The 27,578-nt window shown below is 41.6% G+C and overlaps 1 protein-coding gene across 1 annotated transcript in view; it reads left to right on the top strand.

Annotated features, from left to right (window-relative positions):
- The window catches only part of LOC126234580 (ionotropic receptor 75a-like), a 432,638-nt gene that overhangs the window by 249,421 nt on the left and 155,639 nt on the right, over positions 1 to 27,578 (top strand). The window contains exons 3-4 of the mRNA XM_049943292.1: positions 21,686 to 21,853; positions 24,509 to 24,624. Of these exons, the coding sequence (XP_049799249.1) occupies positions 21,686 to 21,853; positions 24,509 to 24,624 (284 nt within the window). The remainder of the gene's footprint in view (positions 1 to 21,685; positions 21,854 to 24,508; positions 24,625 to 27,578) is intronic.

The raw sequence follows: 27,578 nt of genomic DNA on the forward strand, positions 1-27,578 counted from the left end.
CCGTTCGCCGGATAGTTACGTTATTTACGGAAACAGGAAGTGTTTAGCCACATGTGAAACGTCATCCACGACCTGCAACAGATGATGATCCCCAAGTAGGTGTTTTAGCTGCTGTCGCGGCTAATCCACACATCAGTAGCAGACGAATTGAGCGAGAATCGGGAATCTCAAAAAGTCGGTGTTGAGAATGCTGCATCAACATCGATTGCACCCGTACCATATTTCTATGCACCAGGAATTGCATGGCGACGACTTTGAACGTCGTGTACAGCTGTGCCACTAGGCACAAGAGAAATTACGGGACGATGACAGATTTTTTGCACTCGTTCTGTTTAGCGACGAAGCGTCGTTCACCAACAGCGGTAACGTAAACCGACATAATATGCACTATTGGGCAACGGAAAATGCACGATGGCTGCGACAAGTCGAACATCAGCGACGTTGGCGGGTTAATGTATGGTGCGGCATTATGGGAGGAAGGATAATTGGCCCACATTTTGTTGATGGCAATCTAAATGGTGCAATGTATGCTGATTTCCTACGTAATGTTCTACCGATGTTACTACAAGATGTTTCACTGCACGACACAATAGCGATGTACTTCCAACGTGATGGATGTCCGGCACATAGCTTGCGTGCGGTTGAAGCGGTATTGAATAGCATATTTGATGACAGGTGGATTGGCTCGCACGTTCACCGGATCTGACGTTCCTGGATTTATTTCTGTGGGGAAAGTTGAAGGATATTTGCTACCGTGATCCACTGACAACGCCTGACAACATGCGTCAGCGCATTGTCAATGCATGTGCGAACATTACGGAAGGCGAACTACTCGCTGTTGAGAGGCATGTCCTTACACGTATTGCCAAATGCATTGAGGTTGGCAGACATCATTTTGAGCGTTTATTGCATTAATGTGGTATTTACAGGTAATCACGCTGTAACAGCATGCGTTCTCAGAAATGAAAAGTTCACAAAGGTACATGTATCACATTGGAACAAACGAAATAAAATGATTAAACGTACCTACGTTCTGTATTTTAATTTAAAAAACCTAACTGTTACCAACTGTTCGTTTAAAACTGTGAACCATATGCTTGTGACTATTTCAGCGCCATGTATCACAAAGCGAAAAAAGTTGTCCAACTAAAACATTAACATTTCTTTACGTTCTACACGAATATGTAACAAATATGAGGGTTCCTACTTTAAAAAACGCAGTTATATCCGTTTGACGTAATGCAGCGCCATCTAGATGGCCAACCATAGCACCATCTGGTTTCTCCCATCAAGCTAGACAAGTTTCGTTCTTTGTAGTTTTTCCGTTTGACGCTTATTTCGTGAGATACACTCCTGGAAATTGAAATAAGAACACCGTGAATTCATTGTCCCAGGAAGGGGAAACTTTATTGACACATTCCTGGGGTCAGATACATCACATGATCACACTGACAGAACCACAGGCACATAGACACAGGCAACAGAGCATGCACAATGTCGGCACTAGTACAGTGTATATCCACCTTTCGCAGCAATGCAGGCTGCTATTCTCCCATGGAGACGATCGTAGAGATGCTGGATGTAGTCCTGTGGAACGGCTTGCCATGCCATTTCCACCTGGCGCCTCAGTTGGACCAGCGTTCGTGCTGGACGTGCACACCGCGTGAGACGACGCTTCATCCAGTCCCAAACATGCTCAATGGGGGACAGATCCGGAGATCTTGCTGGCCAGGGTAGTTGACTTACACCTTCTAGAGCACGTTGGGTGGCACGGGATACATGCGGACGTGCATTGTCCTGTTGGAACATCAAGTTCCCTTGCCGGTCTAGGAATGGTAGAACGATGGGTTCGATGACGGTTTGGATGTACCGTGCACTATTCAGTGTCCCCTCGACGATCACCAGTGGTGTACGGCCAGTGTAGGATCCTACGGTCTTGGCGTGCATCCGTGCGTCGCTGCGGTCCGGTCCCAGGTCGACGGGCACGTGCACCTTCCGCCGACCACTGGCGACAACATCGATGTACTGTGGAGACCTCACGCCCCACGTGTTGAGCAATTCGGCGGTACGTCCACCCGGCCTCCCGCATGCCCACTATACGCCCTCGCTCAAAGTCCGTCAACTGCACATACGGTTCACGTCCACGCTGTCGCGGCATGCTACCAGTGTTAAATACTGCGATGGAGCTCCGTATGCCACGGCAAACTGGCTGACACTGACGGCGGCGGTGCACAAATGCTGCGCAGCTAGCGCCATTCGACGGCCAACACCGCGGGTCCTGGTGTGTCCGCTGTGCCGTGCGTGTGATCATTGCTTGTACAGCCCTCTCGCAGTGTCCGGAGCAAGTATGGTGGGTCTGACACACCGGTGTCAATGTGTTCTTTTTTCCATTTCCAGGAGTGTATTTGGTCGGGTCACGATCAAAATAATGAAACTTTATAAAATATTTATGCTCGTCAAAGAGAATTTGTTCAAAAATGGTTCAAATGCTTCTGAGCACTATGGGACGTAACATCTGAGGTCATCAGTCCCCTAGAACTTAGAACTACTTAATCCTAACTAACCTAAGGGCATCACACACATCCATGCCCGAGGCAGAATTCGAACCTGCGACCGTAGCAGTCGCGCGGTTCCGGACTGCAGCGCCTAGAACCACGTGGCCACCGCGGTCGGCGAGAATTTGTAATTTGAGTACTGGTTCATACTTAGGGAACTGGTATGATGTAACTTAAATGACGCAATAAACCCCCCTCCGCTACGGAAGGAGCTTGGCGCTTGGGAAAATGTGGACTTGGCGGTCAATCTGGGCGGCAAGAGAGAGAGAGAGAGCACGTTACGCAGTCAGTGGCCAGCAGTTGTACAGTCAATACTGTGAGTGCCAAGTGAGGCATTCGGAAGCCGATTTATGTTGATACTACCTCGGATGTGGTTTCGGCTGTAATATGGTGCTCTTGTATTATGGAATGGCTGTAAAATGATTAATACGTCGCCAAGAAGAAATCTGAAAAGAACCTTAAACAGCAAGAGGTGAGACCAGATAGCCGCCACGTGCTTGCTGCCACTATTGCGCCACAGCTCCGTCAACTTCACGAAATCAGGTATATATTTCAGTATAGACCAGTATATTTGTGTGTGTGGTTTTGTTCAAAAAATAATTCAAGTGACAAAAACATGTGTGTGAACTTTGAAATTGTCCTGGTTATAAAACCATTTTAGGATCCTGTCCTAAACCTGCAAAAGACCGAGTATCCTGCTTCTGAATAACAACTGAATTGTTTATAATTGGAATGTGCCAAAGTTTCAGTGTTAAAGTGTATAAATGGTGCTAGTCAAACCACCTGCTTCACAAGTAATGAAAGAGGCACATAACTTGAACTTTCATGAAACCTAACTTTGTTGTGACTATTACTACGAACTAATTTCTGAAGTTTTATTTGAAAATATTAACTGAGTAAATTGCTATATAGTGTTGAAATATAAACAAATTCAAATGGGGTTAGAAATCCACATTAGTGTAATGCAATTGTCTCTGAAATAGTTACAGAATTTACCTATAGAGTAGAAGACAGTTTATGGGTCCCCACTATATTCTTTTCCACTATGAGAAGTTTTTGTTGCTATTAAAAGAAATCTGTAACATTGCTAATAATGAAGGCATAATAAGTAAATGTGTCAGATTATTTAATTTTATTTGTGGTATGTATGTGTTAGCTGAAATCAGGACTCTTACTCTTACCATGCCCAATTTCAGTCCATCTTGATGTTAAATTAGTACTGAATTAATTAATGATTGCAATAGTAATTTTTATTACTATGAGTAAAGTATTATCTAGTTCTCTATGTTTGCTGGTTTGTGTAAAAAGCTATCTACTGCTACCACTACGTAGTTAGTTCGTTAGTAGTGTGTATCCATTGCACTGTTTAAAAGAAGCATTAATGGATGTCTCTTCAGCAATCCGTGTTCGGAGGAGGAGGAACTTAGATGGCATGTAGATGCGAATTGTGGGTTGGTGAACTTCACCTACGACTTCACCTGCGTTAAACGCAAGTTTTACTTGTTAATATAACCCACCAAAGTACATGCAGCAAGCTTTGTCCCTGTAAGACGCATGAGCTTGCGGGCTCCAAATAATTATTGATAGTGACTTGGCGATTTAGTGAACAACGTACCACGAAAAAGAAAGAAAATAAAAGGAATAGTGACACAATGAACATAAAACACATTTACATAACCCAAAAAGTCAAAACACACAATCAAATCACAATTCTCTGACAATTACCAAAGAAAGCTATTAAGTTTTCGTACGAGGGATACGCTCTTCAGTTCTCGTCCGATCACCGTAGTTAAGCAACATCGGGCCCGGTTATTACTTGGGTGAGCAAGATTAGTCTTTCCGAAGGACGTAGCGTGGCCTCGGCATCGAAGCAACAAATTAAATGTAGCTCACCGAGCATCCAAAGTACTGTGGGACGAGAAACAGTGCACCTCTTTCGTGTCCGGACGATGCTCAGCCCGACAAACTATGAAGTCACACGGGTGTTAGAACAAACAGCCAGCCCGCTGCCGCACATTCCTGCACTGTCGTGTAGGTCAAAGATCGTGTTCCAGGAGACGTGGTGCCACTTACCGATCGTGCTACGGTTCACTATGGACTATTATTTAGTTTTTCTGCTTTGAAACTGGCCGTGTTTACGGATAAAATTAGTGGATGTGAGACCCGCCTGTCATGCAAAACACTATTTTAGGGTTCTGTACCTGAATCGGTACGTAAAGGCGGAACCATTATAGGATCGCTTTCTTGTTCGTGTGTCTGTCCGTCGAACGCTTTTCTCAGCAACGGATAGGCGTAACAACTTCAAAATTATGTCGCATACAAAGATCTACGGTCCCTCGACGGTGTAAAACATTTAAGCTTCCAAGTCAATGTAACCAAAAGATAGAGCCATTCATTTCACAGATTCTGGTACTCGCAAACTCTCTCATCGAAACCTACGTAGTATTTCTCGTTGACCCAGAATCACGAAATTTGACAAGAAGCGAGTTTTCACAGTATAAACAAAAGAAACAAATCGAAAATTGTCAATTTGTAAATATATGCCACAAAAAATATTTTTACCATTTCTTAAACGTCTGTTTGTCGGTCTCTGTCCACCTGTTAAGATACCTTTTTTCTAAGTCAGTTCAAATCTACGTCCCATACTAAGATCTACAGTCCCTTGACGGTATACAGTCCGCAGCTCGTGGTCTCGCGGAAGCGTTCTCGCTTCCCGAGCACGGGGTCGCGGGTTCGATTCCCGGCGGGGTCAGGGATTTTCACCTGCCTCGAGATGACTGGGTGTTGCTGTGCCGTCTTTATCATCATCATCATCATCATTCAGCCGCAAACTACCTCCATTAGGAACTTGGCTAGTACGGCGGTGAGGGTCTCCCGCATCGTTCCCTACGCTCTGTTACCGAGTATGGGACGTCATCATCTTCATGACGTTTACAACATTTAAGTTCTAAGTCTATGCAATCAAAAAGTACGTACATTTATGTCGCATGGTCTAATACTCGCAAAATTGGTCATTAAAACTTCTTGGCAAATTAAAACTGTCTGCCAGACCGAGACTCGAACTCGAGACCTTTGCCGTGCGCGGTGCTAGTGCTCTAGCATCTAAGCTATCCAAGCACGATTCACGCCTCTTCTCGGTCATTAAAACCTGCAGGGTATACCCCATTGACCTACAATTTGGCAGAAAGCCAGGTTTAACATTGCAAGAAAGAAAAAAATCCCAAAATTGTAATTTTTTATTATTTCTCACAAAAAAGAATTCTTTTGCCAGGAGTCACCCGACTTTGTCTGTCCGACTGTTGAAACCCCTTTTTTCTCAGAAATGGGTTGACCTATCAAGATAAAATTTATATCAAATACTAAGGCCTGTGGCCCCTTGTTGGTGGACAAAATTTAAGATTGTAACTCGATTCAACTAATAGATACGGTGATTTACGTCACATAATTTTATAAGTACAAATTCACTCATTAAATCCTATAGGGCACTTCCCGTTGATCTAGAATCATGAAATTTGGCAAGAAGCAAGGAAAACAATCGGAAAATTTGCACAAATCGAAGACGACAGAGTGCGTCGACGGCCGTGGCAAACAGCAACGCAGAGGGCGACTGAGTTCCGCTATTCCACCAGCGAGGGCGCTGTCGGCGGGCAGTGTTGGTTCAACTATCAAGTTTTCGACGCATGCGCAGAATAGTTACAGTACGCTATATATTGCGGAGCGGAGAACTTTATCGCCAGTCTGCGACGGCTCACCTGAAGATGACTGGCAGGTGCCCAGTTGAAATATCGTGCGAAGAATTGAACGACGACCGGCTGCAAGCCCGAAATTTGTTTGAACAGTCAATTCGCCGGGAAAATTTTAAAATTCAAATCGGAAAATCGTTAAACTGTAATTATGTCAGATAAAAATTGTATATTTGACTTTATATCTTACACTGCATTCATCATTCGTCAAAACCATGCCAGAAAAATTTTACTGCGTATGAGATGTAGTCATATTTTATTAAATCTGCTCTCTCTCCATATACCAACTTAAGTTCCGTGGCCACCTGTTTTTGGGTATCCAGGCTAGTCTCAGACAATACTGCAGAGATTTTGTTTGGTCCTGGAATTCCTGGGACCAATATGTCACCTGTCTCGATGTCGATAATAGGAAAAAATAGTCGAGACTGTTGATTCCACGGATGGATGAACTGTTTTTGTACACAATTAAGTTCCGAAGGAATTTTCAGTGCGCGAGGCCTACTCGCACTTGGCCACGTTTTTTCTTATAGACACAAAGATGTTTCCAGCACATTTGTGCCTCCGTCAGTTTGTTTTCGTCATACGAATCTTTAAAATGTGAACATGTTTTATGCGCTAATTAATCTACGAAAGCCGGCCAGAGTGGCCGAGCGGTTCTAGGCTCTTCAGTCTGGAACCGTGTCACCGCTACGGTCGCAGGTTCGAATCCTGCCTCGGGCATGGATGTGTGTGATGTCATTAGGTTAACTTAGATTTAAGTAGTTCTAAGTTCTAGGGGACTGATGACCTCAGACGTTAAGTCCCATAGTGCTCAGAGCCATTTTAGCCATTTTTGAAACCTACGAAAGCTGGACCTAGAAACAGTTTTTGTTTATTGTAGCCCCTATTTTACACCACTGGCCATTAAAATTGCTACACCAAGAAGAAATGCAGATGATAAATTGGTATTCATTGAACAAATATATTATACTAGAACTGACATGTGATTATATTTTCACGCAATTTGGGTACATAGATCCTGAGAAATCAGTACCCAAAACAACCACCTCTGGCCGTAATAACGGCCTTGGTACGCCTGGACATTAAGTCAAACAGAGCTTGGATGGCGTGTACACGTACAGCTTCCCATGCAGCTTCAACACGATACCACAGATCATACAGAATAGTGGTTCAAATTGTTGAAATGGCTCTGACCACTATGGGACTTAACATCTATGGTCATCAGTCCCCTAGAACTTAGAACTACTTAAACCTAACTAACCTAAGGACATCACACAACACGCAGTCATCACGAGGCAGAGAAAATCCCTGACCCCACCGGGAATCGAACCCGGGAACCCAAGAGTAGTCACTGGCGTATTGTGACGAGCCAGTTGCTCGGCCACCATTGACCAGACGTTTTCAATTGCTGAGAGATCTGGAGAATGTGCTGTCCAGGGTAGCAGTCGAACATTTTATGTATCCAGAAAGACCAGTACAGGACCTACAACATGCGGTAGTGCAGTATCCTGCTGAAATGTAGGGTTTCGCAAGGATCGAATGAAGGGTAGAGCCACGGGTCGTTCACATCTGAAATGTAACGTACACTGTTCAAAGTGCCGTCAGTGCTAACAAGAGATGACCAAGACGTGTAACCAATGGCACCCCGTACCATCACGCCGGGTGATACGCCAGTATGGCGATATCGAATACACGCTTCCAATGTGCGTTCACCGCGATGTCGCCAAACACGGATGCGACCATCAGGATGCTGTAAACAGAACCTGGATTCATCCGAAAAAATGACGTTTTACCATTCGTGCACCCAGGTTCGTCGTTAAGTACACCATCGCTCCGGCCTGTGATGCAGCGTCAAGGGTAACCGCAGCCACGGTCTCCGAGCTGATACTCCATACTGCTGCAAACGTCGTCGAACTGTTCGTGCAGATGGTTGTTGTCTTGCAAACGTCCCCATCTGTTGACTCAGAGATCGAGACGTGGCTGCACGATCCGTTACAGTCATGTGGATAAGATGCCTGTCATCTCGAATGCTAGTGATACGAGGCCGTTGTGATCCAGCGTGGCGTTCCGTATTACCCTCCTGAACCCACCGATTCCATTTTCTGCTAACAGTCACTGGATTTCGACCAACGAGAGCAGCAATGTCGCGATACGATAAACCGCAATCGCGGTAATGTACAATCCGACCTTTATCAAAGTCGAAAACGTGATGATACGCATTTCTCTTCTTTACACGAGGCAGCACAACAACGTTTCACCAGGCAATGCCGATTAACTGCTGTTTATGTATGAGAAATCGGTTGGAAACTTTCCTCATGACAGCGCGTTGTAGGTGTCGCCACCGGCGCCCATCTTGTGTGAATGCTCTGAGACGCTAATCATTTGCATATCACAGCATCTTCTTCCTGTCGGTTAAATTTCGCGTCTGTATCACGTAATCTTCGTGGTGTAGAATTTTAATGGCTTGTAGTGTAATTTACTATTATAGGGCTATGTGGGACTGTACACTATTGGGTAATGGTGCTTGCCATCTGCTACTGAATGGTGTTAAATTTCGTTGACGAGTTAACACATCGTATTACATCTAAACGTAATTTATGTGCAAAGATATTTCGTGACTATACTTGCGATTACTTACATCTTGCTTTCTCCAACCTCTTCCATACGTTTCCCATGACCTGTTGAGCACCACATACAAACACTACTCGTATTTTGCAGATCTTCGTTTGAAAATAATATTTTCCAACTTTGTGAATGCACAGGGTAAATGTCGCTGTTTTATGTTCAGTCCCAATTAGCGTTCGCTCTTCTCAAGTAACCCTAGCGCAGAAGCTGAATTTTTTTCACTACTCTCCTCTCTATATGTACCTACGTGCGTGTGTGCGTGCATGTTCGTATGAATGTATGAGTATGTGTGGGTTTTTATTTGTTACAGTCAGCTTCTCTGTAAAGTTTCTTTCATATGTTAACTAGTGCACCAGTTAGGGTGTCTGTAGTTGCTTATAATCTGTTTTGCTTCTGCCAGTGTCTTTTTTTGTGGACGTTTTTTCCATTTTATTTTATAGTACAAGCTGTGACTGGAATTGTGCTGTAAGGTAGTAGACAACGTGCTATGGGACCTCTGAGATGTTCTGAATATCTTCTTTTAAAGTTGCTTCAGGTTTTCCCTATGTATATTGACTGACAAGTTTTGCATGTAAGTTCGCATATGCCTAGTGTGTTGGATATGCCTGTGGGTGTTTCCTATGTTCTGAGCTTTTACTGTATCCTGTTGCCTGTCCTACATGTTATTTGAAGCCCATCTTTCTATAAAATGTCGCCTATTCTGTGAAATATTCTGTATTGTATGTTGCATTTGGTTGTTTCCTGTGTGCTGTGTGTTTCCGTGTTGTTGTGCAAGGTCTTCCGTACATGTGGCGTGTCATTCCTTTTTGTTCACACATGTGTTGGTTTAGTTTTCTTATCTTGTGGGTATCAAACAAATTTCAGATTTGGCATGAAACATACTTTTAAACAAGTGAACGCCTACTGCGACTGGACACACAAGAGCAACATTTACGCTGCATTTCACAAAGTTGAAAAGTGTTATTTACAAACGAAGTTCTGCAGTTATGTGTCTTCTTTGTGTGTGTTTCTCAACAACTCATCGGTCTGCAGATGAAAGAAGATTTTCGAAAGCTAAATGTAAGCAATAGCAAATATAGTCGTGAAATATCTTTGCACGTCAAAATTACGTTTAGGTATAAAGCGATGTGTTAACTCGTCAACCTAATTCAAATTAACATAATTTAGTTGCAGGTGATAGGGTAATAGTAACAATTAATGTGCAAAGAGTACTGCATAAACCTACACAGTAAAATTAAGTTAACGACAGCAGAAACAAAAACTATTTTAGGCCTAATTTTCACAGATCTGTTGTCGCTTCAGCCATACCCACATTTTACAGATTAAAATACCGAATACCCACTGACGATGCCATAAAGGTGCTGAATCATGTTTAGGTCCATATGAAAAGAAATAGTGTTTTGCATAACAGGTGGACCTTATATCTCGTAATAGGTATATGGATCATAATCTCTCTGCTCTCGACAGATGCAAATCATATGTAAGGTACATAGGCATTCCTCATTTATCCATTGTGGTATGCAACAGTCACAGTCGATTGCAGCTTCCTACATGATCAATATCATCTGGATCTCTTAAAGCATTTAGATTTCTTGCAACGACACGGTTATTACAACCATAAAATCAAACCTTACAGCTCGTAAACAAGAGTTGAGTGTCAGTTACAATGAAATAGGTTTCATTATGACTGAAACTGAACTCACCCACTTATAAGTGCTCGTGTTCTGATGGCAGTACCCGAAACGGTGTAGTAAAAGTCAATACATTAAACAATTCAGACTGTACTACGCATAAAAATTCAAAACAGTGTCAAGTTTATTCACGAAGTTTATTGCCTTTATAGGTCGATCGCGCTACGTGCAGTCGGCAGCGACGTGTTTCACTACACATTTTTATTAGGTCATTGACCTTACTTTGTGTGAACATGAACATTTCCACTAACACGCAGACTATCTTATAATTTTTGTGTCTTGATCAAAGAGTCCCAGGATGAAATTACAAGTAAGTGATATTACAGGGGCACAGGCCTGTCCTCGTCATGTTTTAGGGAGATCCCTTAGTTTCGGGGGAAGTAAAGTAATTTACTCTCAAAATATTCCCAGTTAGGACGGTTTCTGACGTGCTATAACATAGTCAGGTATCTGTACGAAAATACTATCAGTCCACGACTGATCAGGATTGCAGCAGCCCGTTCTAACTTTAGAGCTAGAGGGCGAAAATTATAACAAAAACCACACCCCTCCCCATCCACTACTTTGGCCTCTATAGGCAAAGTCTCACACAAAGAGAGGGATTCTGCTCTAAATACTACAGTTGTATTGCTTAGAAGCACATTAAGAGAACGGTCGCACCCCACTGAAGCTCTATATGAATTGCATGATTGGTTTATTATTCAGCTATCATCAACATATTCGTCACTGATTCAGTACAGAACACGTAAACACTGCACTTTTACTACATTACTGGTGGTAACACCGTTGCTTGCTGGTGAATATATTTATGCAGAACCCAAAATAAATGACGAAGCTGGGTACAGGTGCTACGTTGAGATGAACTGATTTGCCACATTAAACCAGTCAGAAGGCTGCTGGCACAAAAACCTACTTGTGCCATTTAGGTGACCTCCCCGCCCCGAAAAGAATAAACATGCAAATATCACGATATGTTCGTAGAAACTGGCCGTAACAATACGTTGTATGCAGTAAAGATTGTTAATTAGAAAATAATTTCCCTTTAATTCAGATATTTGATATTTTACCGCTAAAATTTGTAATTCAGTATTTCATAAATGGTAGGATGGTTGGAGATAATGAAGTGAGGTTAAGAATTTTCTATTGTGTAATGAGGTTACGTAATTAATATTCATTTGATTTATAACTTCGAGTCGGAAACATACTTTTTTGGATTAGTATTGGAAGAAGGCATATCATGGTGGGGAATGCAGATCGTACTGGAGTTCATCGCTTAGTACCTTAGTATTTAACAGAATTGGATCTGAATGGGAAGATGACGTGGTAACTTACAAATTTTACTGATAAAGTGAAAGGTCGTCAGTGCTCTATGTTTAATACTACAGTCCGCAGCTTGTGGCCGTGCGGTAGCGTTCTCGCTTCCCACGCCCGGGTTCCCGGGTTCGATTCCCGGCGGGGTCAGGGATTTTCTCTGCCTCATGATGACTGGGTGCTGTGTGATGTCCTTAGATTAGTTAGGTTTAAGTAGTTCTAGGGGACTGATGACCATAGATGTTGAGTTCCATTGTGCTCAGAGCCATTTGAACCAATTTTTTTTTATTTTATTTATTGAACCATTTAATACTACATTGTGATAAATGAAAACACCGCTGGCAGCTGATAAACCGTAGTTTTAATTGACCATAATACAGGTTTATTGGCTTACAGCCACACCTTCAGGTGCAACCAAAACTATTATATTAGTCTGTCACAGGTCAACCCGTGATCTAGGAGTAACAAACACTTTTGATTAGGAGCCAGGAGGACCTCAGTCCTGAGCTCGAACCTCGCCGCTGCTTAATATCTAAATAATAATCATCAGTGATGGCAGCCATAGACTTCCGGCGTAAGAAGTCACCCTCATTCTGTCAGCAGCCTTGTGAAAGAGGACGGAGGAGCGGACAGAGCTTCAGGGCGGTCTCTTGTCCTTGGGGTGGGAAACTCCCCCGAACAGTTGGAAGAATCAGCAATGATCAGTGGCAGGAGGATAGAGAAGGCAATGGAAACCACTGCATTAAATACACATAATGTGTAATGTGTATCTACAGGACATGTGGCCTGTAATTGAAAAGTGACGTGATGATCTCTTCATTGACAAAAGATCCCTGATTAGTCCCCCATTCAGATCGCCACGTGGGGACTGCCAAAGGGATAGTGAATATGACAAAAAGACTGAACAACCTATGAAAGGATAAATTCTACGATTCGGAGCGTTGCATGTCAGAAGTCTGAAAGTTGTATGGAAGCAAAAAATTAAAAAAGGAAATGCTAGCGCTCAATCTGGATATAGTGCAGATCAGTGGAGTGAAATGGGAAGAAGATAAGGATTTCTCGTCAGATGACTATAGGGTAATATCATCCGCAGCAGAAAATGGAATAACAAGATTAGGATTCGACATGATTAGGAAAGTAGGGCAGACAGTGAGTTACTGTGGGCAGGTCAGTGATAGGGTTGCTCCCATCAGAATCGACGGCAAAACAACTCCGAAAACGATAGTCCACGTAAACGAAACGACGTCGCAAGCAGGAGATGAAGAGATAGAGACAGTATATGAGGATATTGAACCAGTAATTCAATACGTAAAGGGAGATGAAACTATAATAGGCACAGAGGACTGGAATGCAGTTACATGGCAAGGAGTAGCAGAGAGGGTTACTAGAAAATATGGACTTGGTAGTAGGAATGAAAGGCGAGAAAGACTGAGTTCTGCAATAAATTTTAGCTAGTAATAGCGATAACTTTGTTCAAGAATAACAAAAGGGGGAGGTATACTTGGAAAAGGTCAGAAGATATAGTGAAAGGGTACAGTACCGCCCGAAACTGAAAATAGGTACAACATTCTTCGTTATTCTTGTAGAACAACTTATTTTTGTAATAATAACTCAATTACACTTAATACACCGAAGCCAGATACCAGTGTAGGAAAGAAGGACAATTTATTTATTGAACTGATCACATGTGCACTCCCACAAAATAAATCCCTACATCCAATTTGGTGAGATCTGTGAAATGAATGAACGTTTGGTCGTCTGCTAACCGCATATAGTGAATGTGCAATATATGATCATCTTTGAGACGGTCCTTTGGTCACCTTTGGTGGAACCAAAGAGATGAAATTTACCTGAGCTTTGAGCACCTGAAATGTGGTTGACCAATACGGTAGAAAGGTGCTCCCCCGCCTCGGCCGAGGTGCGAGATGACCTGAAGAACGGCCATGTTTCAGCACTCTGGCGCTGGATCTCGTGTTGGTAAGACCTGTCTTAGGTGTGTTCCGTAAAGACAAAAGAGTGGAGAGAATGGTATGCATGTGAAATACTTAAGAGTAGTTTGGAATAACTATTTCTCTATTTCAGGAACTTTTGGGGGGAGAATTAAATGACAGGCAGGTAATATTAAGGGGTTCGTAGTAATCTTCGGAAGTGACCAACGGTCACAATGAAACCACGTGTGGCAATACGTTGAAATACTTACAAGTGCTAGTACTAAGTTGTAATACTTCCGAGTGCTAAAGTTAAGCTGAATTACTGGCGTGTGTACTATAAGTTGGACATATTTAAGAAATGGCATGTGCAGGACCTGAAATTACAGACGAGCACTTCCACGTGGTGAGTACTGTGTGAGTCTCAATATGTGTAAGAGACAAAGGATAAGTCCAAGGTATCAGCTGAGGACTCGCGTGTGTGACGAATATGATCTTAATATTACTTTGCGTGTCATGTTACCGTGTGACGCTAGATTCAAACTCTAATATTCTGAGAGAGAAGCAAGGTGAGTCAGCCGTCTATCCAGCAACGCCACTTGGCTTGCACTGCACAGGAAGACGTGCATATATCCTCCAGAGTTCGTAGTAGGAAAGAAAAGTTACGAAGTTGGGCAGTGTCGTGTGAAACTGGGATGAAAACTAATTGAATTGGGAAAGCTGAAAGTGAAGCGATTTTAACGTTGTGATTATTCTTTGTGAAGTATTCTATGTTGCCAGTGAAATGTATTGCATGTAATTTAAATATGTGTGGTTTGCATGGGAGAGTAGCAAGATAGGTTCGGAGGCAGTGGGTTATGCATGTTCCTTTTTGTACCACTCGGTCTGGAGTAAATTTTCATGATGATAGGTGTGAGAGTCGAAGTGTGAGATACAGCACAGGATCCACCATCCTATCCATAAAGTGCACTGTAGCCTTAGATAATTACGAGACCCATGCGTAATTGTTGTATAAAATGTACTGGTGTGTTTAGGTTATCTTTGAATCGTAATAGATGTGGTGTCACTGCCAGACACCACACTTGCTAGGTGGTAGCTTAAATCGGCCGCGGTCCATTAGTACATGTCGGACCCGCGTGTCGCCACTGTGTGATCGCAGACCGAGCGCCACCACACGGCAGGTCTCGAGAGACGTACGAGAACTCGCCCAGTTGTACGACGACGTTGCTAGCGACTATACGGACGAAGCCTTTGCTCTCATTTGCCGAGAGACAGTTAGAATAGCCTTCAGCTAAGTTCAAGTCTACGACCTAGCAAGGCGCCATTAGCCTTAGATAGCTTGTATCTAAAGAGTCTCACTTGTATCGCCACAATCTCCAGATGTCTCATCAAGAACGATGTATACAAAGGATGGATTAAAAGATAAGTACCAAAGGAGCTACGTACTTTTCTTTATAGCATTCATTAAGTCTCCTGTTTCAGACCTCACTCCATCTTTCGTGAGTTAGCGCGTGCATCTTGGCCGCCTCTTTCAATTAGTGTGCGTAGTGTTGGCAAGTCTGCCGACACAACAATAGAATTTATCGGAAGAAAAAGACAGTGAAAAGAAAAAGATTGGTGGCCTTGTTCTTCGAGTAGTGTGTAGTCATGATACCCGGATTTTATAATGTGTTCGCCATTCATGTTCAGTGCGATGGCCACGTGTTGATCAAAGCCGTTGGGTAAGAAGGAAAATGTGGTTTTGCCACAGCGTAGTGAACAATCTGAGTTGTGTAAATTCCTAACAGTCAGATGTGCGTTATACGTTGCGTAATATTCAAATAGGAGAATAGTTTGTAGCTTAATTGTGGTTACTAGAGCTCATAATCAGTCATTGATGTTACTAAAGAAATAAGAATAAATCCACTCGCTTGGCAGACCACTCATTTTGCAGGCCTGACTGCTTGATGCCACAGTATGAGCAAGGCGTGTGGGTGCCTCTCAATGGGATGCTATCAGTTAGGTTACATCATTGTCAGCCAGAGGATCTGAAATCAGATATTGGATTGTAAGTAGTACCTAGAGAAAGAAATAGATTCAAAACGCTATTTAGTTGTGATGGCTGAAGCATAAGAGACTAGTCGGAAAGAATCAATACGCAAAGAAGTGGGATGCGGAAGTACTACGGAACGAACAGATACCTTTGAAGACCTCTGAGGATATAGATACCGCGATAGTTAATAGTTCAGTAGACAGTTGAGTTGAAAGGAAAGTACATCTGCAAAAAATGGCAATAACAGAACTTGGAAAGAAAATCATAGCTACAAGGATGGTAACTGCAAAGAAAACTAGAATATCAGATGAAATACACTTCAGTCGATAGGTAAAATAAAGCGAGGAGAAAAATGTTCAGGGAAAAACGGGAATATAGAAATTCAAGTTACTTATGAATGAAATAAATAGGAAGTGCAGGGAAGCTAAGGAGAAATGGCCGTATGAGAAATGTGGAGAATTCGAAAGAGAAATGATTGTCCGAACGATAGACTCACCCTACTCGTACAGAAAAATAACAAAAAACCTCTGCTGAAATGAAAAGCAAGGATGGTAATAGTAAGAGTAGAACAGGCATTCCACTGTTAAATGCAGAGGGAAGAGCGGATTGGTTGAAGAGTACACTGTAGGCCAGTTTGAAGAGGTGGACGTGTCTGGTGACATGATAGCAGAAGAGGCAGGAGTCGATAGCGAAAAGATAGGTGATCCAGTATTACATTTAGAATTTGAAAGAGCTTTGGAGTATAAGATTAAATAACGCAGAAGAGATAGACAATATTGTATCAGAATTTCTAAAATCATTGGGGGAAGTGGCAACAAAACGATTATTCACGTTGGTGTGTAGAATGTGTGGGACTGGAGACAAATCGTCAGACTTAAGGGGAAACATCATCCACACAATTCCAGAAATTGCAAGAGCCCACGTGTGCTACAATTATCACACTATCAGGTTAACAGCTCATGCATCGAAGTTTCTGGGCTTTAGGAAAGGTAAGGGCACCAGGGGGGTAGTTCTGATGTTGGGTTGATAATGGAAGCAAGGTTAAAGGAAAATCAAGACACGTTTGTAGGGTTTGTCGACATGCAGGAAGCTGTCGACGATGTCAGATGGTGCAGGATGTTGAAAATTGTGAGAAAAATTGGGGTAAACTATATGGAAAGACGGGTACAACACATGCAAAACAAATAGGAACAATAAGAGAGGAAGACCAAGAAGAAAGCGCTAGTGCTAAAAAGGACATAAGACAGTGTTTAAAGTTGTGTTTAATCTATATGTCGAAGAAGCAATGACGGAAATAAAGGAAAAATACAAGAATGGTATTAAAATTCAAGGCTAAAGGATATCAATGATAAGATTTGCTGACGGCATCGCCATCCTGAGTATAAGTGAAGAAGAATTACACAATGTTTTGAATAGTGTGAACAACCTAATGAGTGCAGAATACGGTGTAAGAGTGAATCAAAGAAAGATGAGAGTAGTGAGAAGTTGTAGAAATGAGAACAGTGAGAAACTTAATGTCAGGATGTTGATCACGCAGTAGATTAAGTTAAGGAATTCCGCCACCTAGGTAGCAAAATATCCAATGACGGATGGTGCAAGGAGGACATCAAGAGCAGACTAGCACTGGCAAAAAGGGCATTCCTGGCAAAGAGAAGTCTACTAGTATCAAAAATAGGCCCTAATTTGAGGAAAAAACTACTGAAAATGTACGTTTGGAGCACAGCGTTGTATGATGGTGAGACATGGACTGAGCGAAAACCGTAACAGAAGAGAGTGGAAGCATTTAAGATATGGTGGTACAGAAAAATATTGAATACTAGGCAGGTATGGAATGAAGAGGTTCTTCGCAGGATCGACAGGAAATGAATTTGTGGACAACACTAAAAAAGAGAAGGAACAGGATGGTAGGACAGCTGTTAAGACATCACGCAATAGCTTCCATGGTAGTAGAGGCAGCTGTAGTGGATAAAAATTATAGAGGAAGGTAAAGATTGAAATACATCCAGCAAATATTTGAGGGTGTATGTTAGAAGTGCTAAAGAAGTGCTACACCGAGTTGAAGAGGTTGACATAGGAGAGGAATTCGTGGCGGACTGCATCAAACCAGCCAAAAAACTGATAAAAAAATAATCGCTGGCAGGGTCTGTATTTATTCCAATTCTATTAATCCATCTCCTCTTTCCCCGTCTCGCTTCTTCCCCCTCCTTCTGCCCACCTCCTCCACCCACACTTCCTGTCCATCTCCTCGTGCTATCTCTCTGTTGATCCAACCTACCCACTCTCTCTTTCATCTGTTCCTCCATCCTCTGACCATCTGTCCCTCTTCCGCCCCGCCCCTCCCTCCGATAATTCAAAAAGAAAAAGTCGAACGCAGCGTTCTTAGTCAAGGTATTTCCAGTTTATGAGTACTGTCAGTATTAAAAAAAAAAGTACTAGTGCTGGAGTTCTGTTAGATCTCGTCGTCCCAGGGCCAGAAGAGGACGTTGGGTTCACCTATGGTGGATTAATGTAAGAATTTCTGTAAGCCGTGAAACCGGTAGTGTGGTCAAGAAAACCACGTTTTACCACCTGTCAGTGATGTTTTCATTCGTCATGACCTTCGACATATGTGGATACTCCTCATGTAAAATTGTTTGTAATACTTCATTGTAAGAAGTGTCATGTCAGCTTCAGTAGTGTCAAATGACTCTACTGATGCTAACCTATTCACCTACTAGTACTTTATCTCTGTGTTTCCCTTGGTGCTATTCAGATTCCAGACGAGAAATTGTCGTACACTTTTCCACAAAAATCAGAGTCATTCGTCCAATACACAAATAGAACACCAGAGGACAGAGTTATTCATTACAATAGTGGTACCTACCTCTTACACCACTCTGTAGAAAGAAGAGGCCCCTTGATTTTGTACAGTATCTCAGAATTTCGTTCTAAGCCGCATGAGGAAAGATAATAGTTTTCCGATTCAGGCAAATGAGTAGGCTTAACAGCACAAACATTGAACTTAGCAACAAAATCTCTAGTGCTTCACATGATGACCATTGCAGTGAAATATATCAATAAAAGGCTCTATTAGCTTATGCCACTTGAGGCGATTCATTGCCTCTGCCGATGACCGAAAACAGTTGAACCAATTAAGGCGGATAAGGCATTTAAATTACACTGTGTTTGTTTCATTAAATTGTGATTAAACATTAATGATTAATTGTTATTGGGAATCAGTACAGCAAAGAAGGTTGCAATATTAAAGTTAAAACCAGCCTCTTCATCTCTGCATCACTACTGCAACTCACATGCATTTGAACTTCCTTACTGTATCTATCCCACCCTTCATGAAACTGAGAATACCTTGATGTCTCCTATCAACGCATCTCATCGCTTAGTCAAAGTACGTCGTGTATATTTTTCTCCAGAATTCGATCCAGTACTTCCTTGCTATTAAAGCAGCCCTCTAAGCTTCAGCTTTCTTCTATAGTACCTCAAGTCGAAAGCATCTATTCTTGTCTGAACTGCTTGATATCTATTTACAATAAAAGTTAAAAATTCCTATTTTATACAAACGGCCTTTTTTACTAAAGCCAGTCTGCATTTCACACTGTCTTTACTTCGTTCATCGTGTTAATTTCCTTCCAAAAGAGCAAAACTGATCTACTACTTTTAGTGTTCTAATCTAATACCATCAGCATCGTCTGGTTTAATGTGACTGCATTCCACTGATCTTCTCTACTTTTGTATCTGTTCAGCTTATAACCTGCTTTCAGCTTTTTTTTCCATTTAACTGCTTTTGCAAGTCCTTTGCTGTCTCTGCTAGAATTACGGTGTCATCGGAAAACCTCAGTGTTTCTGTTTCTTTTCCCTGAATTTTAATCCCTTCTCCAAACTTCTATTTGGTATCCTGAACTGCTTCCTCAATGTACAGATGAATAACATCCGGGAGGAGTACAGCACTGTTTCATTCCCTTCTCAACTACTGGTTTTCTATCATGTCCTTCGACTCTCATAACGTACGGCTATTAATTTTGTAGCTTCTGTACCTCTTTTCCTCTTTATCCTGGGTCACTTATGAGGATTATCCTTTATGATGAAATCTATGGAACAATGTTAATGAATGAATGAAGTAAAGGTCGAGTAGGAAACATAAGCACTCCGTCGTCAGGACACGAGTGGCCTACCGGGACCATCCGACCGCCGTGTCTTCCTCAATAGGAGGGGCGTGGGGTCAGCACACCGCTCTCCCGGTCGTTATGATGGTATTCTTGACCGAAGCCGCTACTATTCGGTCGAGTAGCTCCTCAATTGGCATCACGAGTCTGAGTGCACCCCGCAAAAATGGCAACAGCACATGAGTGCCTGGATGGTCACCCATCCAATAGGAAACATAAGGCCTTTAATATTTAATTGTCCCAAGAGGAAAGGCCAATATTCAGGTATATGACAGGAGCGATCATTCGAAGCAAGAAAGTCTAGTGAATGTGATTTCTAAAATGCAAACCTGAAGAGTTATGAGCACTTGTTCATCTTCGATAGTTTGAAACTCATCTCTTCTAATGGGGTATTTTGGCTTTCCAGTAAACGTGGGGTACAAAACACGTTCCTTAAGAGGTATGAGCATTTATTCGATAGACATGTTTCACGGTAACGAAGTCAACCAAGTGCACATAGCAGTTAAGCTCTTTAGAGCCCATGTTTACTTCACATCTTTTTCCTTGTTTCGGTGCATACAACCACCTTTCAAAACATGGAATGTAAAGAGCTTCCAGTAGAGGTTATTTGTTACACAGTATCGGAGGAGTGGTCATTGCTCATAAGGTATGCGTTTTAGAGCTCATGTTTACTAGACTTTTTTGCTTTGGATGATCGTTGCTGTTATATCACTGAATACTGACGTTTCCTCCCGGGACACACTGTATAGAAATACCAACCGTGTTTGAAAGAGACAGCGATTTGAAATATTCACATAACGAATGCTGCGACTTTACGGATAGCAAAGAAAGAGAATATGTCGGGTATTATGGTCACATTTATTGTGTAACAAAATATCTTGGTAGAGTTCATTCTGAAATGTTACTTATAATCCGTCTTGATTGGAAAATGTTTATTCATATGACCGGTTTCGGTTCATCTAGAACCATCTTCAGATCTGTAACGATAATGATACTAATTTACTATTTTACGAATGCAAATCTTTTTCATCCTATCTAATAAACATCAAATGTAGCAGAACGTACCTAATATTTTGGGTACAGATGTAACCCGTCCAAATACAGCAACCTTCACATGCTACGTCACATAAAATTGGTTGGCAGAATGCACGTCATTTATATTAATTATAACTCTATTACCGACAGGTAAAAATGTACCAGACGCCACCTGTCGGTAATAGTAGTATAATTAATATAAATGACGTGCATTTTGCCAACCAATTTTATGTGACGGGTTACTCCTGTAACCGAAATATCAGGTACGTTCTGGTACATTTGATGTTTATTAGATAGGATGAAAAAGATTTGCATTCGTGAAATAGTAAATTAGTATCATTATCGTTACAGATCTGAAGATGGTTCTAGATGAACCGAAACAGGTCATATGAATAAACATTTTACAGTCAAGACGGATTATAAGTAACATTGTAAAATAACTGATTGCTGCTATCCTATCAGACATTATGTCTGTTTTTGCAAAATTCATTCTGCAACTTATAACCATACCTGACAATCAATTAATCATTTTACTGTAACTGAACTGATAAACTCGTTCTTTTCAGCTAACAGCCAGTGTCCTGTGTGCCGCGTGTCTGTTGCAGCTGCTGGACGTGTACCGGCTGACAAGTTTTACCTCAGTGCTGAACATCTCTCTGGCTGGTTGGGCGGTGAGGCGAGACTCTGGAGTCAGCCTCTACCTGCTGCCACGTCCCGACACGTCCAAACGACGCAACAGTCTCCACGGGGCCAAGCTGAAAGCCGGAGCTGCGGTACACGCTACATCGACGCTTATTAAATAAAAACATTCTAAAGATAAAACCGCATAAATATGTCTTTATTTAACACAATCGGTTTCGACAGGCTTGGTACCATCTTCAGGTGTTTAAAAATCTTTTTGTTATGAAAAGCGTTTACTTTAAGTTATACTTCTCACCAAGTTGTCATACGGATAAAACAGCACATTACAAAAGGTTTGCTATACCTAAAATGTTTAAAAACACAAAGCTTTATCTAGAATTTTCATTCTCGAGCGGAGTGTGCGCTGATATGAAATTTCCTGGCAGATTAAAACTGTGTGCTGGACCGAGGTTCGAGCTCGGGACACAGTTTTAATCTGTCAGGAAGTTTCATAAAGCTTTATGTTTATAAATATTTCAGTTATGACAAACGTCTTACAATGTGCCGTTCTCATACACATGACAACTTAAAATTAACATGTTTCACAGCAAAAAAAGATTCTTTAAACCTGAAGATGCCAGCTGGTTGTTTTAAATAAAGAAATATTTATTGGATCTCGGCCTTACAATGTTTTTAGAAAGTATTAAAGATCGCTCCTTCTGTCTCCGCAAAAATGTAGGTCAATCTCTTAGCTGAATTACTTTGTATTGGGCATATTATAGCTGTGTAGTTATAAGGTACTGTAGTTGTTTTGATACGTACTGGAGCGTAATAGCTAAAAGTTGCAAATTCTTCTCAACAATCAGCTATAATATCTCGGTTTTGAGCAACATTATTTTAGGCTAGTAGCTCACTTTTAGATACTCATCATCGGTGTAAAGTGGGTTGGTGTTCTTCTGAGCGAGCTTACTATAGCTTCTTACGTGGTTGCTCTATTTGCCATAGTAGGCGAGAAAGGATGCACAATGTCATTGCAAATATGTGAGGTGTCTGTTCTTTCATGCATGTCCAGAAGAACAAACATCACATGTATAATTAAGGTGAAGACGTCCAATTCATAACATCAGTACGGATGCACACCATGTTCGAACTCTTATGGGAATCGGCGAAATGACGCGAGTAATGAGGATAATGGGCAAGGGACACTACCTGAGTAGTATGTGGTTAAGTCGGCAATTTGAGTCTGACGGGAGGGTTGCTAGTATAGTGTGTGCATTTGCGTTGATCATTGTGTCAAGATGGTGCAGTGGCCAGTGCGTCCGCCTAGCAAGCAGGGGAACTGTGCTCGAATCCCGCACAAAATTTTCGACTTACCCCATCGATTTAAATCAGCGCCCACTGGCAGATAATGTCATTAATTCCTTTTTGTAAAAGCAAATAATCACCTTACCATGGTTATGTATACAAGAAACATTTTATTCACTGTCTCTCGCAGGCATTTATTTGTTTATAGAAGATATCATCTTACGTCGCACTGTGAAGCAATCGCAAAAGTTGACGCGCATTTATATATCTCCTCATACAGAAAGTACATCAATTCTGATATGCAATTTAGCCTCACATGTCCTGTCGTATTAATTTCCTTTTGTAACCGTGTTGTTGTTTATCTTATCTTCTGGGGGTAACCCAGGAATTTTTAAATCAGGAGTAGTGAGTGGGAACCTTAATCACAAAATATGAATTACAAAAACAGGTTGACCGAATATAACTACAGAAACGTTAATTCAATTGGAAGATAGTTAAAAAGGGCCTCTGTGAGTACGATTACATCAGCTGTGATATTTTCCAGCAACACGAGTCCAATAAAGATGTTCTCTTTCAAGGATAGGTGTCATCACATAAAATGATTAATGCGATTCTCACGTCACATATGATAAAGCTAACACGAGTCCAATAAAGATGTGCTCTTTCAACGATAGGTGTCATCACATAAAATGATTAATGCGATTCTTACCTCACATATGATGAAGCTCTTTGGATTATTAATCCTCCTAGTACACTGGCGTCAGTATGAACCAAATTTTAATTGCACGTTTGCCTGTTTAATGTAAGATTTATGGAAACAGAACAGCTGCTTCACGAAACGGCTGAATGAAACTACGAAAATATTATTTTCCACTAATGTTAGTACCCATTGTTAGGGTCCCTTGCCCCATCTGTTTTTCTACCCTACCTAATACCACTAGGGTCCATATGAGCCCCCAAGAACCATGGAAAAATACATATACCTTGTTTCAAAGCTATTATTTTCAAAATATATGATTTTCTCTTTATGAGTGAGTTGTACCCAATGAATGTTTGATCAGTTTTGCATTTACAACATATTAAAATTTATTCATAGTTTCTTGCACTAAGTACCACTGGGGTCTGTCTGACCCGAACTAATTTTTCTTTTAATCTCGTAAGTGTAACATGTATCATGCTAGGATTATGACTGTTATGTTGACCAGTTGTAATCTACGGTTCTGTGCTAGGTCATTAAAACACTGTCAATGTATACCGTGTAAATTACGTGGGAGCTTGATCACTCCAATGGTAATCAGTCAAACAAAGAAATTCGTAGCAGTAGTATGGTTAATGTTTGTGCGCTGTAAAGAACTACTATAAAGTAATCGATCTGCTTTTATCATTCTGTGCATTGAAAGTGTTTCACTAATGTCGGCATTTCGAAAATGAATGTCCATCCTGCATCTCAAATATGTTATGCATAATACTTCTGGTCGTAATAACCAATATATTTCTCACAGATTCTGTTCCCGAAATATTTTACTGGGATGTATGATTTACGACTGCCTCACCTCGACACCTGGACGAAGATTACATATCCTCTCATCGAATATCTAGGACAGAATTTTAATTTCACGTAAGTCTAAATAATTTATGAAAATTTCAAGCAAATATTCAACTGCTTTTACACACGATTCTAATACAGTCGTAGGAAAAATCTGGAATCAGTAACGAAACTGAGACCTCATACAAACACTGACATTTTGGGTATGCACCGATGACCTGCCTATGCAGTTCATTAGATTTTGAAGAATACGTAATTGGAAAACACAAGCGTTGCTAACCACTGTAATGGAACTATCGCGAACATATTGGTACGAGTGAAACACGATGGTATACAGAGTGTTAAAGCTACTTGTTTTTTTACACATTCAACATATCTGTTCATCATTTTATTCGACCACAATTCTCACGGTCGAAGACCACTCGCACTTCATTGCAGCTGATGTTCCTTCACGTGGCGCTTTTCTTCTGCTGCAGTGCTCTTGATTTGCTAGTACAAGGTTTCTGAATCACGTCCAAGTTCATTTTAATCCCTTATTATCGCTGCGTTCTCCTTATAGTTGAAACAACTCCTCTCTTTCTGTAGGAGGAGGCAAGTAATGCCCTTTTACTAGAGTGATAGAGTAGTTGTGGAAACAAGCGCTGTACTGCAGCTAAATGCGCATAATCAAGTTCTGCGTCATATCTAAATCAGAAATTTTATTCGTGATATAAAAACATAGATACCTTAGTAGGCTTCACAATGATCGCAAAACTCTACATTTTTCTGACATGTTTAAAATAAACTACTACGATATAGCTTTCACTGTGAATATGGAAGTACCAATTAATATGTTTCGTTTTAAGGTTTAATAGTTGACTGTTTCTTGCCTTATAAATATACATGTTTAACTTCTTACTTTTAGTTTATTTTCATCTACCTCATTTACTGTTATTTACTACTGCTACTAGCCATTACTGAATTTTTATTAAAATGCTAAATCATTGCGAAGAATACATTATGAAAATAAAGAAAATAATTTATTAATTACCTCAGTTTACTGATAAACATTGTATAGTATTGTGCTGTATTTAGCAAAGCGACTCGTGAAAATGACGATTTTGACCTTCGGAGGTAACTCGAAAAGATACATTCATGGTTAAACAGCATATAATATAAACCTTTTCAACGGCCTTGCAGCAGTGGTAACACCGGTTCCCGTCAGATGACCGAAGTTAAGCGCTGTCGGGCTGGGCTAGCACTTGGATGGGTGACCATCCTGTCTGCCGAGCGCTGTTGGCAAGCGGGGTACACGCAGCCCTTATGAGGCAAATTGGGGAGCTACTTGATTGAGGAGTACCGGCTCCGGTCTCGGAAACTGACATGCGGCCGGGAGAGCGGTGTGCATGCCCCTCCATATCCGCATCAAGTGACGCTGTGGCCTGAGGATGACCGTGCGCCCTGTCCACACCACGTATCTGATAATCCTGCGGCGGTCGTACTGTTCTGCTCCACACTGCTGTTGGCTTGCCTGAAATTATCTATCGAAATATGGAAGCGGGTTTAGGGGAGCCACTCAACGTTAAAACACAACACTGTCCCATGTCTGGTATGTACATCTATATTCTGAGACGATATGGAAACCACAAGTTGCACTGTTTACACACTAAATCGTAAATGTCTATCCCAATTAACAATCTTGATGATTAACAGTTCAAAAAGGTCATTCGGACAAGGGTACGCGTAACCGACACGACGCCGGTGATTGTTGATGATGCGGAAGCCGAAAGATCGACCAAAGTTCTTACGCTCGTCACACATACAGATATCTGGTAATAGTTCACCTAGTCAGTAGTAATGATATAACACTGTTCGTAAAGCGAATATTTCAGTTCTCTGTCCTCACTTTAGCGAGCCTGCGCGTAACCGTCGCGGCGCGGCTGATTGTTGATAATGCGAAAACGCGATGATCGAATGCACGTCCTCACGCTCGCTACAAGACACTGGCATTTGACTACACTCTTTTATGGTAACTAATTAATGCGGAAACGCGATGATCGAATGGACGTCCTCACGCTCGCTACAAGACACTGGCATTTGACTACACTCTTTTATGGTAACTAATTTCTACTGATTCACATCAGTTCATTCTGGGAGACCGAACACGGCGCGGATGATTGATGCTGTGCGACACGCAACGAGAGGATACACAAATACGTTATCGGTGGCACTGCTCATTTTTAATTACACCTTGACGCACTTCCCTCTGAATTACTTCCATATTTAATCACTTTTCTGTAGTAGCACTTGTGGCAAAACTTCAACCTGAATACTAACAATGCTTCTTGCATGCAGAGCTACACACTACACAACATAACAGTTTCGTGTCCCGTGCTCGACTCTCTCCAGACGCGGTAACCCGCAAAGATACTCCACAACTAAGCCAGCGATATGTCAATACGCTTATATTCCCGCACGAAAAGTTTTCGAATTGTCGAAGAGAATATCGAAAATCTAGATAATTCCCTCCTGAAGGGAGTTAGTGAGATGATGTCTGGGGCGGGGAGGGGGGGGGGGTATACTGCCCCATCCCACGGGCATAGACCACTTGCCACATTGTGGACCAGACGTGAGTTATTCACAATCATGTAAACATAAAGAACAGTTGTCAAATACGCAAAATGTTACATAATAAAAGAACCCTACCTACAGTGCAACCTGTATAGCAAAACACAGTTACAATACAGTGGATAAATAAAGAGTTCATACAATAAGACACAAGAATACTAAGTCCCTGAAATAGAAAAGTTTACAAATACAAAAGGCTAGACATGATACACAGATGCCTGAAAGAAATGGATAAAAAAAAAGTAGGAAAACACACATGTTCACTGCTACTCCAAGTAGACAATATCACTGGTGGCACTATTAGGCAAAAAACTAAAGAACCTCCATCAGCACTAGGCCGTCAGAATCCAGCAAAAAAAAAAAGAAAAATTTCACTACTCACAACACTGTGTTACAAGGGAGCTTTCTTTGCACTGAAA

This window comes from Schistocerca nitens, chromosome 1 (assembly GCF_023898315.1).
Source record: "Schistocerca nitens isolate TAMUIC-IGC-003100 chromosome 1, iqSchNite1.1, whole genome shotgun sequence".
Lineage (NCBI taxonomy): Eukaryota > Metazoa > Arthropoda > Insecta > Orthoptera > Acrididae > Schistocerca > Schistocerca nitens.